The 15,709-nt window shown below is 41.0% G+C and overlaps 1 protein-coding gene across 3 annotated transcripts in view; it reads right to left on the bottom strand.

The window, feature by feature from the left end:
- Positions 1–553: 553 nt before the first annotated feature.
- Positions 554–15,709, bottom strand: part of eif2ak3 (eukaryotic translation initiation factor 2-alpha kinase 3) — a 97,317-nt gene continuing 82,161 nt past the window's right edge. For 2 of the 3 annotated variants that reach the window (XM_072576989.1, XM_072577006.1), the window contains exon 17: positions 554–13,126. In XM_072576989.1, coding sequence (XP_072433090.1) covers positions 12,950–13,126 — 177 coding nt within the window. In that variant the 3' untranslated portion in view covers positions 554–12,949. The remainder of the gene's footprint in view (positions 13,127–15,709) is intronic. The other variant, XM_072576997.1, reaches the window with a different exon arrangement.

The following is a 15,709-nucleotide window of genomic DNA, read 5'->3' as shown; positions in this document are numbered from 1 at the left end:
CATTTGTGTGGTGAACTGGCATTGGGCTCATGATCAACTATCATCCATAACAACTTGAAAGGGAGATGTACACTGAGGGGGTATACACTGAGCCTGGGAGACAGTCACTGATGGCATGGTCTCTAGGAACTGACTATTTGGAAGGGAATGAGAAGAGGCGAGCAGAAATGAAAAACTCAGCTGGTTGAAGAAAACAGAAATGCAAGTGTACTGTACACCCTCTCAATCCACTGAGATCTTCTGCCACATAGGTGGCACAGGCTGCCATGCTTGAAAGGGGCTCCTAGGTCATACAAGGCAATGCTTAATATAATCTACCTCTCCAGCCTTAACTTCAATTCAAAACAGTACCATCAGGTGTCTGCCTCATCCTCTCCCCTTGCCCACTTTCTTTGTAGGTTAACAAACATGGGACTATTGACAGAACCTGAGCATCCCACAGTCTGTATTGCTCGTATTTAGGACATTTTCTCAGTAATGTCATGGAAAGTACATCCGATAAAGTTAACCAACCAGTTTGCATTTGGTAAATAAAAAACCCAGTTACAGAAGGTACAATTCAATATTTTATTGAATTTTTAGACTTGTATGAAGTCACAATGCCGCAATACACCAATTATTGCAAGGAGTGCACTGCCAATGTCAACAACCCAAAATGGATTGATAATGACGAATAATAATACAGATTTACACTGTATGACAAAGAAAATCTAATCTTCTGCAATTGAATCTACTCAACATTTCCTTTATAAAATACATTTTAAAATGTAAAATGCTATTGCACAATCCTGAATGATTCTAGACAATTATTCTGAATATCAATTTGCCTTCCGACTTAAGAAAAATGCGTTTATTGTAGAAAAACAAACAAGAGAGGCTTAATGTACACAGTGGCAGAAATAGGACATTATGATTCCCACACGAGGATTCAGCACAGTCATGTTTCTTTCAGACAGTTAACCCCATCTTGAGGGAGCTGGTGTATAACCAGTGTTCTATGCAAAGGCTATCAATAACAAAAAGACAGTCGCATATTATTTCTACTTAATGAAGCAAACTGTAAGGTCTACCGAACAAGCTTATTAAATAGCCGTATTATTGACACCATTTGGCACGCGAAGTCTATGCATCCACCCTTTGCAAAATGCCCTGTCAAAAAAAGGCAACAACCAAGTACATACAATAAGTCAGGTTATTTGGTCACCACCATTTTTAATTTAACTGGAAAGCCAACTCTCAAAAAAACCCAAAGCACAGATTTTGAGGGGAAGGCTAATGCATAAAGTCCATGGTGTCAGCAAATGCAATCACTCACTAAAATAAAAATAGCCTCTTCAGAAATGTTATGACATTTCTGGAGCAGTTGGGACTTGAACTCAGGCTTTCTGGCTCAGAGGTAGGGACACTACACTGCATAACAGCCCTCAAACATAGATCCTTGAGGACAATTAGGAATGGAGAATGGCTGGCCACATCCCATCAATGAGGTTTAAAATAATAATGGAGTTGGGAAGTGCTCTTCATGCCAAACATATTGCTTTACCTTTGAAAAATACCAAAAAGAAGTTATTTCCAGTATATAAAAAAAACTTCCCATGAATTTAAATCAAATCCACACAGACCCTCCGAACAGGACCTTACATAGACCCATTCCCCCTACTTTATCCCTGCAACCCTACATTTCCCATAGTAAATCTACCTAGCTGATACAGCCTTAGACACTGAGTAATTTAGCAAGGCCAATCCACCAACTTGCACATCTTTGAACTGTGGGAGGAAACCGCAGCACGGAGGAAACCCAAGCAGATACAGGGATAATGTGCAAACTCCACACAGACACCAGAGGATGGAATCAAATCCAATTTTGTGACACTGAGAGGCAGTGGTGCTAACCAGAGTTAGGTGCAAGTGAGGACTACAGATGCTGCAGATTAGTGTCAAGTGTGTGATGCTGGAAAAGCAGGTCAGGTAGCATTGGAGGAGCAGGAGAATCGACGTTTCGGGCAAAAGCCCTTCATCAGGAATGAGACTGAGGGGGTCTTGAGATAAACAGGAGGGGAGGTAGCTGAAAGTGCGATAGGCAGATGGAAGTAGGGGGTAAAGGCGATAGGTCAGAGAGGAGGGTGGAGCGGATAGGTGGGAAGGATGATGGACAAGTAGGACCGGTCATGAGGCCGTGCAGAGTTGTAAGGTTGGAACAGGGATAAAGGTGGGGGAGGGGAAAATTAGGAAACTGGTGAAATCCACATTGATGCCGTGCATCAATGCCCCAGTCATTTATCTCACCACTCCCTCAGCACACAGCCTCATTCCTGAGGAAGGGCTTTTGCCCGAAGCATTGATTCTCCTGCTCCTTGGATGCTGCCTGACCTGCTGTGTTTTTTCAGCACCACTCTAACCACTGAGCTGCCCACTGGTCATTGTTCATAATTCTGAAATGGACATAATTTGGCAGTTAGCCATTTTTGTGAATACAACTGAATGGCTTCTTGGTTCATTTCAGGAGGGAGATCAAGACAGTCTCAGACCAGGCAAAGGACAAATTTCCTTCACTAAAATGCATCAGTAAATCAGGTAAATTTTTACCACAACTCTCTGGGTTCAAGGTTCTGATACTAGCACTTCATTCCATTTTCCCATACAATAGGCTTTAAACTTTTCCAGCTACCAAGTCAGGATTTGAGCCAGTCTCTGGATCATTATTACCAGGTTTGTGGATTATCTGTTCAGTAAATATGACCACAGAGTCTGTATACTCCCAGGATATGATAATGGATTTAGTAACCCTTCAAATATTTCAAATCTCCCCTTCCACAAACAGTCAGTCTAATGGAAATTCAGATAGCTCAGTATGGGAGGGCTGAATCTGCTAAGTATTAATGGTAATGGCTCCTAACCAGGAAATGTTTACACCACCTTATACCAGCTTCAATGCTTTCAGATCATGAATCATTTCAGACTATGCCCTTGGCCATCAAAACGGCTGCCTCGGAATAGTACACAAATATCAGAAGTAAGAGGTTTTATTAAGTCCACAATACAAGTACTTTAAAAATATGTTTATGCAAGTCCTCTTTGAATTATGATCCTTAATAAGCAAGATTATGATTGAATGTTTTTAAGAACAATATAAACATTCATGAGTAAAGTGCATTTATAAAATTCATACTTCAGAATTAAAACAGTGCACCATACACTTGAATTGTATAAACAACGTGCACTTTTAAATCTGATGTACCTGACACAAGAGCAGAACTGCTGTCCCGGAAAGAGTGCACACAATAAATGGTTATACCAATACAAGGCATGCAACATCACTCACTGCACCATTCAGCAGTCTCGCCATTACCTTAACTTACTTCTCTGTATCACACTGTATAAATGGCGGCAAATTTTATCTTTTTTAAAAGACGCAGGTATAATAAAGTGGTTTTCATGTGTCACATTCACCTTGGTGAAAGCAATTCTCATGCACAAATCTTTTAAAAGGCTATTTTACATGATCCAACCTAAATTAAATTCAGGAAAAGTGAGGGATTTTTGATGTGTTTCTGCATAATCTGAAAAGCAAGGCAAATGGGAGCTTTGTTGATCAGACACAGTCAGGAGTGAATCAGACATCAGGACCTGTAACAAAATACAAATTCACATCCTGGGTTACAGCCTAGTCAGTATCAGTCGGCTAAATTCACCTCAAACCAATAACAATGCATCAAAATTTAGGCAAGACAAGTGTGTTACAGTTGTTGACAGAAAATAATTAGGTTAGAAAACAAAAAAAAAATTGAGGAAGAAACTGGATGTGTACTTAATTTATAAACAAACATTTGAAAATGCTGGAAGTTACCAATAAAAGATGGTGGCATTTCAAGCCAGATCCAAGAACAGAACGCACAGCTAGCAGCCATACAGAAAATGTAGGATAACAGTGTACAGGTCACAGGAACAGGCATTTGGCCCTATCAGTCTAATTTTTTTTTTGGGGTGGGGGGGGGGGGGGTCGGGGTCAGTGGGAAGACCACAGCACTTATGTGCAACTTCAAAGGTCATCTTGTTCAAATCTGCCAAAGAACTTTGCTCAAAATCTCGTGGTTTGTAACAAACAGGTATGACCAAGTGGAACCAAATCACGGAGTATTTCAAGATAAAGAAGGAAAGACTATGGATTGTAAATTAATTGAGCTGGCAATACTAGAAATCCGAAGTCACACAACATCAGGTTACAGTCAAACTGCACCTCTGTCAGGTGAAGTGGAGGGAACAGCATATGCACAGAATTTACATGCAGAGAGATAATGGCAAGATAATTCCAGGCAATGACAAGTGTCAAAAATTAAGTATAAATAGTGAGAATGGAGTGTCAACAGGCTGACTAAATCTTTGCAGGTGATCAAAAGTGTCAACTGGTGTGAGTAGAGTGTTAACCTCTGAATCATCCTCCAAGGCAGCCTTGAAGACACACCAAAACACTGAATTGCTGAGCAAAAATTGATGGCCAAGTTCCGCCATCATGAGGATGGCCTCAACTGAGATCTTGAGTTTATGATGTGCTACATATAACCTCACCATATTATTCTGTGTGAAATCTTCCTTATTATTCTGTTTTTTTTTTAAGATTAGATTACCACCATCACCTTGATAACTTATTATCTCTCTACCTTTAATTAGTTTGCACAGTTTTGCATTACTTCTTACTTTGGTTAGACCCTCGTCATATGACTCTTATACTTATCATGCTATTCCAGTCATTTGGTTTGTCTCTAGCACCATCTTATTTTTTTTTTTTTTTTGGAATTCTCTCTCTACCTTAATTAATTGGATCATAGATCATCCCTTCACTTGCTTTCCTTCATAGACACACACAGACACACCATTTGTACTTATCTTTTGACACTTTTCATTACCTGGAATTATCTTACCACTATCTCTCTGCATATAAATTCTGTGCCTGTGTGGTTCCCTCACAGGGAATTTATTCAATGTAAACAAGAAAATTTTCTGATTCAGTATGTGGATGTACTTACTAGAGAAGGTACAAAAAACTTGATCTGCTCATGGGAAATAAAGCAGGCAGGTGACTGAGGTGTCAGTGGGGGAGCACTTTGGGGCCAGGGACCATTTAAAATAGTGATGGAAAAGGATAGACCAGATCTACAAGTTGAAGTTCTAAATTGGAGAAAGGCCAATTTTGACGGTATTAGGCAAGAACTTTAGAAAGCTGATTGGAGGTGGATGTTCGCAGGTAAAGGGACAGCTGGAAAATGGGAAGCCTTCAGAAATGAGATAATGAAAATCCAGAGAAAGTATATTCCTGTCAGGGTGAAAGAGAAGGCTGGTAGGTATAGGGAATGCTGGATGACTAAAGAAATTGAGGGCTTGGATAAGAAAAAGAAGGAAGCATATGTCAGGTATAGATCGAGTGAATCCTTAGAGTATAAAGGCAGTAAGAGTACAATTAAGAGGGAAATCAAGAGGGCAAAAAGGGGGCATGAGATAGCTTTGGCAAATAGAATTAAGGAGAATCCAAATGGTTTTTACAAATACATTAAGGACAAAAGGGTAACTAGGGAGAAATTAGGGTCCCTCAAAGATCAGCGAGGTGGCCTTTGTGTGGAGCCGCAGCAAATGGGGGAGATACTAAACAAGTATTTTGCATCAGTGTTTACTGTGGAAAAGGATATTGAAGATATAGAATGTAGGGAAATAGATAGTGACACCTTGCAAAATGTCCATATTACTGAGGAAAAGGTGCTGGATGTCTTGTAATGCATAAAAGGTGAATAAATCCCCAGGGCCTGATCAGATGTATCTGAGAACACTATGAGATGCTAGGGAAGTGATAAGCAAGGTGCCCAGCAGAGATATTGAAATTATTGATAGTCACAGGTGAGGTGCCAGAAATATAGAGGTTGGCTAACATGGTGCCACTGTTTAAGAAGGGTGGTAAGGACAAGCCATGGAACTATAGACCAGTGAGCCTGTTGTTGGTGGTGGACAAGTTGTTGGAGTGAATACATAGAGACAGGATATACTTGTATTTGGAAAGGCAAGGACTGATTAGGGATAGTCCACATGGCTGTGTGTGTGGGAAAAGCACATCTCATGAATTTGATTGAGTATTTTGAAAAAGTAACAAAGAGGTCAGGGCGGTGGACGCGATCTATATGGACTGCAGTAAGGCGATCGACATGTTCCTCATGGGAGACGGATTAGCAAGGTTAGATCTCAGAATACAGGGAGAACTAGCCATTTGGATACAGAACTGGCTCAAATGGAGAAGACAGAGGGGGGTGGTGGAGGGTTGTTTTTCAGACTGGAGGCCTGTGACCAGTGGAGTGCCACAAGGATCGGTGCTGGGTCCTCTACTTTTTGTAATTTACATAAATGATTTGGATGCGAGCATAAGAGGTACAGTTAGTAAGTTTGCAGATGACACCAAAATTGGAGGTGAAGTGGACAGCGAAGAGGGTTACCTCAGATTACAACAGGATCTGGACCAGATGGGCCAATGGGCTAAGAAGTGGTAGATGGAGTTTAATTCAGATAAACGCGAGGTGCTGCATTTTGGGAAAGCAACACTTAGCAGGACTTATACACTTAATGGTAAGGCCCTAGGGAATGTTGCTGAACAAAGAGACCTTGGAGTGCAGGTTCATCGCTCCTTGAAAGTGGAGTTGCAGGTAGATAGTATAGTGAAGGCGGCGTTTGGTATGCTTTCCCTTATTGGTCAGAGTATTGAGTACAGGAGTTGGGAGGTCATGTTGCATCTATACAGGACATTGGTTCAGCCACTGTTGGAATATTGCGTGCAATTCTGATCTCCTTCCTATCGGAAAGATGTTGTGAAACTTGAAAGGGTTCAGAAAAGATTTACAAGGATGTTGCCAGGGTTGGAGGATTTGACCTAAGGGAGAGGCTGAACAGGCTGGGGCTGTTTTCTCTGGAGCGTCAAAGGCTGAGGGGATGACCTTACAGAGGTTTACAAAATTATGAGGAGCATGGATAGGATAAATAGACAAAGTCTTTTCCCTGGGGTCGGGGAGTCCAGAACTAGAGGGCATAGGTTTAGGGTGAGAGGGGAAAGATATAAGAGATGCAAGGGACAACATTTTCACACAGAGGGTGGTACATGTATGGAATGAGCTCCCAGAGGAAGTGGTGGAGGCTGGTACAGTTGTAACATTTAAGAGGCAGTTGGATGGACATATGAATAGGAAGGGTTTGGAGGGATATGGGCCAGGTCCTAGCAGGTGGGACTAGCTTGGGTTGGGATATCTGGTCAGCATGGACGGGTTGGACCGAAGGGCCGTTTCTGTGCTGTACATCTCTGTGACTCTATGGTCCCTAATATTAAAAGATAGCCTTAAGAGCAAAGGTTGGCCTCTAGTCATTGAAATTTGGAATAATGAGGGGTGATTTCATTGAAACACAGTGATCTAAAAAGGAGTTTGAGAAGATGGTTCCCCTCATCAAAGAGTCTAGGACCAGAGGGCATAGTGTCAGAATTACAGAGCACCAATTTAAGACTGAAATAAGGATGAATTTCATCCGAGGGTTGAGTGCCTTTGAAATTCCTTGCCACAGAGAGCTGTGGGATCACAAGTCTTGGATATTTAAAGATAGATTATTGGTAAGTCAGAGAATAAAGTATTATGGAGGAAAGTGAAGTGAGGAATGTTTGATAGGCCGTGATGCTATTGAATAGTGGAGCAGGCTCAAGGGGCTAAACAGCTTACTCCTGTTTCTAATTATTGGTCTACAGATCGAGGCTTGTGTTGTCCACTCTCAGGATGTGGACACCAATGGCAAGGCGAACATTTATTGGCTTTTTCTATACAACGGAATGATTTACTAATCAGTTTAGTGGGCAATTCAGAGTTAACTACAGTTCTGTGGAACAGGACTCACATGTAGACCAGACCAGGTAAGATTAGCAGATTTCTTTTCCTAAAAGCAGCGAGTCAGATTTTTTGAAAATAAATCTGAGAGTTTCATGGTTACCAATGAAGCCAACTGTTATTCCAGACTGATTTACTAACTGAATTTAAACTCTCCAACTTGAAGTCTGAGCTCTGGATTATGAATTGAATAGCATAACCTACCTAATTTTACATTATCATATCCCAAGTTTTGGGGGAGTTGGAATTTATGGTAGGTATTTCCAAAATATGCGTTATGAATCCCAGTGAATTGATGGTCACATTTGGGTCACAATCCGCATCTCTGTAAAAACAAATACAACAGAGAGGAAGAGATTGCCCAGTCTGGAAGTTTGGCAGGACAATCCTGAACCCACTGGATTAATGTCAGCAAAGGAACAAGTAAGCCCAAAGAGCTCACTCTACTTGAAAAAATATTTCTAACATGGAGTTCATGTGGGCCTGGAACTTTTGAGGGCAGTTGCTGACACTTGGTGCAATAATTTTGCTCGGATCCAATTTGTGTACATGCAATTCGGCCCTGACAACATCATGTCAAATCCTGACGATGTCATACCAGGTCATTGGGCATTCCAGGACAAGCGGTCATAGCCTTCGGATAAGGGGTAGCAAATTTAAAACAGACTTGAGGAGGAACTATTTCTCCCAAAGGGTTTTGATTCTGTGGAACTCACTACCCCACAGTGTAGTGGCTGCTGGGACAGTAAGTATATTTAAAGGCGGAGTTAGACAGATTATTAATGGATAATAGGTTGGAGGATATGGAGAGAAGGCAGCAAAATGGTGGTGAAGAACATATCAGCTATGATTGAATGGCAGAGCAGACTCCATGGGCCGAATGGCTTAATTCTGCTCCTATATCTTATGAACTTCTGTGGTTCAGGTGAGGTGGTGAGTGGCTGGTTCAAACTTTACTATTGTGTTCCTGCTCCCATAAAATAGGCTCCTTAGCCCAGACTGATAAATTCTGTTGTACTGGTACCAGAAACCACTCCCAAATCAAGGGGACGGGAGTTAGTGAGTACGCTATGGATGGAATTGGGGAAGACCGCTTAATAAATAAGTGGGCAGAGAGGTAAGGTAGGAAGAGGCTAGAGTGTATCGAGTAGATTGACATTTACAAGAGGTGGTTTGATAAGAAATGAAACTGTGGTAGTGTGGAGAGAAAATTACATAGTTAATGATATAAAATAAAAACTAACAAGGTGCTTTAAAGCACTGATCTTCATGCTTACAAGATGTATGCCTTGATCTGGAACACACAAACTATTACATATTGAATGTTAATGGGCTATTTCATTGCTGGCAGCTGGGGTCACATCCTTAAAACTTAGGTCAGACAGAAAAATTATTTGGAAGCAGAGTTCCATTTTGTTTTTCATGTGCTTGTCCAGCCTTCCCTAGAATACATCACTTCCTCTGCAACTGCACACCTTCCCCTGCAACAGATTAGGTGCCCATTTTACTGGGCACCCACTCAGGGTGACTCAATGTTAACTCCTCCTTCTGTTTCTATTTGAAACTCAGTCTTCAGCTTCCAACAATGTTACAAGAAAACTGGAGGAACACCACCACCTATTTCTCCATCCCTCTGGTTTTGAGAAAATATCCTCAGTAAATTTAGAGATCTTGGCCACATTCCTCATTCTTGCCATTCACAAAGGGTTAATTGTATTGGTAGTAAACCCTTCTGAGAGGACAGTCCAGAAACAAACAAGAATCTACCCATATAGTGTTCTCTTATTTATCGCCTGGCAAGACACAACCAGTGTTGCAATCTGAATTTTATGCATTTGCAGATTCTTTCAACTTTCAGACCAATTACATGCTAATTTCCATAGACTACTTTTTTTTCAATTTTCAATTACCTGACCACTTTTTTTTGCTCAATCACTGTCGTTTCTGGAAGATTAAGTCAAAGTTTCAATTTTAAATTGCACCGTACCAAAGCTTCGACAACCCCTTTGAAACTGGTGATCCCTACCATCTAGTAAAAGAAATGGCAGATGTATGGGACCTCCACCATCTGCAAACTCCCCTCAAATCACACACCAACTTGATTTGGATCTCTAATCACTGCTCCTTCACTGCGACTGGATAAAAATCCACAAAATCCCTTCTCAACAGGACTTTGGGTGTCCTGAATCCACAGACTTCAGTGCTTCAAGAAAGCTGCTCACCTTCACTTGAAGGGCAATTAGGATGGACTGCAAATGCTGGTTTTGTCACCATGCTCACATCACAAATTCCATTAAAAGATTGCAACGATTGAAGTAAACTTTTACTTTTTAATTCCATCTTTCTCCTAAGATGCCTATGTTCACTTTTGTTTCAAGTGGTTGACCCTAAACAACAATTCATTCATCCCTGGATTTTAACAGCCTCTTTTATGCATGTAGAAGACAAGGGTATCACTGGTTAGGTCAGCATTTGTTGCCCATCCCTACTGGTCCTTGAACGGATTGCCTATTGAATGGCTTAGAGAGCCAATTAAGAATAATCTATATTTCTGTGGGTCTGAAGTCAGAGCGTGGCCAAATCAGATGCGAATAACAAATTTCCACCCCCGACAGGGGACAATAACATAAGCAATGAATAAAAGAATGATCAACTAACTTACGACAGGAATGGTCTAAGGAAATTAGCCTAGGAAATGAACTAGATGGCTTTTTTGTAAATTTTTAGAATAGTGAAATGCTCACTGTTAGGGTGTTTTTTTTTCCCCAAATTCCAGATTGTTCATTAAGATTTCACCATTTGGCATGGTAGATTCAAAATCAAAATCATGTCCTCAGAACACTGGCTCTGCAGATTACTAGTCTGGTGATATCATTATGCCACCACTTCCCATTTGTAGTACCAACATACTATATTTCGAATGAAGATTTAATATTGTTTGATTTAGCAAGTTGACAATTTTTTTTTAAAAAATGACAAGAGCAGCAAAGATAACAATCTAGTAGCCTATTCACCTGTATGGGCTAACTCCAGCACCACTTTGCTAATCCTATTTCTACCCTTTCCCAACAGCCTTTCATTATTCAGATAGTACCTCAGTTTTTGTGTACTGAAGAAAGTTGATATAATAATTGATGGCACATATGTTTGAGTAAGATCAGGTGTTTTTTTTTTAAAACTGGTTACAATCTGCACATTAAACAGCTTTTCCTCCAGGCTGAACAAAAACTAAAATGGGGGTCACCATAATAATTAAAGTCAGAAATCAAAATAGATGTATAAATTTGAAAATTTTAACATTTGCTGAACACCACAACACAAACCCATGATCTTAAGAATGCACAAAGTGATATAATAGCATAATAAAGGTCCTGGAGGAATAATCAGATTGGACAGACTTAAGCATTCTGCTCAGTAATTTTTAATCTGATTTTGAATCAATTTTGAAAACTGTTTAGGCAATTAAAGAAATGAAACAAATTGGTTTTGGATACTCAACCAGATCAATGTGTTCTACATGAACCTGGTTGACAGGACAAGGCAAAGGAACTGGGTTTGAATTTTGCACTGCATCTTAAATGAGGATAGCCCAGTATCAGTCCAACACCTACCCTCCACATCTGCAATGAAAATGAGAGCACAGGATGGACGGTACGGTGGCTCAGTGGTTAGCACTGCTGCCTCGCAGCGTCAGAGACCTGGGTTCAATTCCCGCCTCAGGCGACTGACTGTGTGGAGTTTGCACATTCTCCCAGTGTCTGCGTGGGTTTCCTCCGGGTGCTCAGGTTTCCTCCCACAGTCCAAAAATGTGCAGGTTAGGTGAGTTGGCCATGCTAAATTGCCCGTAGTGTTTGGTGAAGGGGTAAATTTAGGGGGATGGGCTTGAATTGGGTTGTGCTTCGGTGGGTGGGTGTGGACTTGTTGGGCCGAAGGGCCTGTTTTCACACTAAGTAACCTAATCTAAATGTAAAGGATAGGCCTTCTGCCAAATCAGATGCAGATATGCAGGTTGGAATTTTCACTAGAATAACCCAAAAAGGTGCTGAAGTAGTAGCACTACAATTAAGAGCGGCTGACCAAACCCTAATGGAAACGGAGCCTGGGACCTTCTCCCTGAACTGATCACTGCTGCACAGAACTAAATTATTACCCATTCAAGCATTGAAGAGTTGGAGAAAGAAGTGTCGTGACAACATGGGAAATTTCTGAATGTTCATCTATTCTTAGCTGATCAGAAATTCAAGCAAGATACTTACAGGACAAGAAATTAAGTATCTTCAGTCAATACAGTAGCGTAAACAAAGTGTCAAATGTAAAGATACAGCTTGCATTAAGAACTCAAATTTCCTCTCACTATGAAATTTGCACAGCATGATTAATAGTAGATGTATTTATGCCATTGTGCCCTCACAGCACTATAAATACATTTTAAACTTCACCATTCACCATGTCCAATCAGGCCAATTCCCAAAAATTTATGGTTGAGGGGCAGGTATTGCTTTCAAATCCACATTGCAGTGTTGATTCAGTTTCTAAAAATACAGGCTTACAGTTGAAAGCTGGACAAATGCCCTTAGACATAAGGATGCAATGAAGTTAGGTGCACCACGAGCAAACATCCCTCTTCACAAACTAAGTTCCAGTTTTCACTTTCTTTTGAAACGCATGCATCTGATCTACTGTGCACGTGCAGCCACGAGAGGAGTGCACAGTATGTGCTTATAGAATAGAATTAACTGAAACTGTGGGTGCACAAGACAAAATGAGTCCTCAAATCAGTATATCTGCACCTGTTACTTCAAATACATAATCCTCCAAGCAGAGACATTTTCTTAAAAATGTTAAGAATCAGTTTAGATGTATAGTAGAAAACGTGGTGAGAGGCTTTAGTATCACATCACTTGGTCCTGAAGACCTTTGATAACTTTTTCAAAGTAAAAGTGGTCAGAACGTGCCTTGACATCTTTCTCAAATATTGATTGCATTGTAACAATTGAAATGGAAGGTGTCAGAGATCAAGAACCTGCAGGCTGAGCAGATGACGTCCACTGTTATGAGACAGATGCCCTCACAGCCTTGACTCCATTGCAGCTGAGTGTCCGGGACCTCTGCCTCAGCAGCTGCCTTTCAGGAATGTCAATGCTCTCGAAGAATGGGTTGTTGACAATGTCCACAGCCTCTGGACGTTCCACTGGTTCGTGAGAAAGCATTTGCCGCACCATTTCATGCTGTACCAGGAGGGGTTTCAAAAATTCAGAAAAGTTAATTTCCACACAGCATACTGTTAGGTTTGCCCAACTTTCATCTTGTTGCAAATATATTCTCGAAAGACCTCTGCAGAATATTGTGACCAATGCCACATCAAAACTTACAAAAGAAACTTAAGGCCTAGGACAGCACAGAGGAGATTAATAAATTGGTTTCAATTATCAGAGACATTAAGGAAAGATTTAGCTGGTGAGGTCAACATTACGGAGGAGAAAAAAAAAACGATAGGAAGAAACTATCTGCTGACACCAGTGTCAGTAACGTAAATGTTATGGCACATTCAACACAACTAACAAAAAGGCAACTGAGAGATTATTTTTACTCCACAAAGACTAAATAGCTTGCAGAAAATGCACCAAGTTGTCATAAGGTGCTTTGTAAAAGTGAAACAAAATTTGACATTGAGCAACATAAGACATTTGAACAGGTGACAAAAAAACTTGGTCAAGAGGCAGCATCTTCTTGGAGGGAAGCAACATCGACAAAACGATTAAAGTAGGGATTTAAAAAAGAAATCATGGGATGTAAGTGTCATTGGCTGGATTAGTGTTTATTGCTCATCCCTATTTTCCCTTGAAAAGACAGTGGTAGTATTAAGCTGACGTTTTGAATCATTGCAGTCCATTTCATGCAAGAACAACTACAAGGTCATTAGCGAGGGAGTTCCACTGACATTGAATGAACAGCGATATATGAGATGGTGAGTGGATTGATGGGGAACTTGCAGATCGTGGTGTATCTGCTGACCTTGACCTTATAGATGATAATGGTCATGGATTTCAAAGATCCTAAGGAGTCTTGATGAATTTCTGCAGGGCATCTTATCGATGGTGCACACTGCTGCTACAAAGCATCAGTGGTGGAAGATGTGGGATTTGTGATTGTAATGCCAATCAAGCAGGCTGCTGTGTCTTGGACGAGCTTCTTGAGTGTTGTTACAGCTGTACTCATTCAGGCACATGAGGAGTATTCAAACACACCCCTGGCTAGTATATGGTATGTGGTGGATCAACTTTGCGGAGTTACATGATGATTTACTTAATGCAAGATAGGTGGCCTTTGACCTGCCTGGTAGCCAGAACATTTAGATGGCTAGACAGTTCAGTTTCTGGTATACCCAACAGATGTTTGTAGTTGCAGATTCTATAACAGTAATGTCACTGAATGTCAAAGTTACAAAGATTTGGGCTGAGACAGCTGATAGCAGAGTTGGCAACATAGAGCAATAAAATCAGTGATGCATAAGCCAGATTCAGAGGAATACTGAAATGTGAAGATTACAGATCTTGAGCTGGTCAGAAAGAAATGTGGTTTAGTCCATAAAGATTTGAGGAAAAGAAAAACAAAAATTAAGTTGAAACCTTTGTGGACAAGAAGCCAATAAGAGGTGTGATATGTGAACAGGACGTAGTAGAGGCAGCAGGGTTTTGGATTTAGGTAGGTTACAAAATGGGAAGCCAGCCCGAACAGTATTAGAAAAGTCAAGTCATGTTGCAACAAAGCTTTGGAGGAGAGCTTCAGCAATCAGCTGAACCAGGGATGGAGCAGTGGAATGAGGCAGTCCTATCGTCAAACTTTCACAGTCAGAAACTGAAATGAAATGACACCAGGGTTGAGAATAGTCTTGTGGGCCAGTCATGCTGACAAGAGGAGGGGGAACAGTCAGCAGGTAAGGAATGGGATTGTGCCAGAGACCAGTATCATACTGGAAATCAGATAAACAACAGTCTAAGGATTGAGAGGGGAATGCATAGTATAAAGTTTAGCATCAAAGGCAACATAGGGAACTGAACATTATGTTTTTAAATGATATCACTGAAGGGCAGCATAAGAAATAACAAAGGGCTGACGAGAGGTTCCTGAGGGTTCTGAGAAGTAACTGTACAGGAGTGGAAAGAGAAACCATTTTAGATTATTATCTAGTTACAACCAGATAGAGAAGAATGGAACCAGGGGAGTGCAGTCCCATCTGGCTGGACAAGATACTGGATGTGGTAAAAACCAATGACTGCAGATGCTGGAAACCGGATTCTGGATTAGTGGTGCTGGAAGAGCACAGCAGTTCAGGCAGCATCCAAGTAGCTTCGAAGCTACTTGGGTGCTGCCTGAACTGCTGTGCTCTTCCAGCACCACTAATCCAAGATACTGGATGTCGCATTTGGTACACTTGCCTTTATTGGTCAGTGCATGGAGTACCTGAGTTGGGAGGTCATGTCACGGCTTTACAGGTCATTGGTCAGACCACTTTCGTATACTGCGTGCAATTCAGATCTCCATGATTTAGGAAGGATGTTGTGAAAATTGAAAAGTTTCAGGAAACAATTTACAAGGATGTTGTCAGAATTGGAGGGATTGAGCTATGAGGGGAGGCTAAATAGGCTGGGGCTATTTTCCCTGGAGTGTTAGAGGCTTTATAGATGTTTACAAAATCATAAGGAGTATGGATAGGGTGAATACAAAAGGAAGTTTCCCTGGGGTGGAGAAGTCCAGAACAAGAGGGCATCGGTTTAAGGAGGGGAAAGATTTCAAAGGAAGGTAAGAGC

Source organism: Chiloscyllium punctatum, chromosome 1 (assembly GCF_047496795.1).
Source record: "Chiloscyllium punctatum isolate Juve2018m chromosome 1, sChiPun1.3, whole genome shotgun sequence".
In the NCBI taxonomy this organism is placed as follows: Eukaryota; Metazoa; Chordata; class Chondrichthyes; order Orectolobiformes; family Hemiscylliidae; genus Chiloscyllium; species Chiloscyllium punctatum.
The sequence above is the reverse complement of the archived record's forward strand: the minus strand, read 5'-3'. Positions and strand labels throughout refer to the sequence as shown.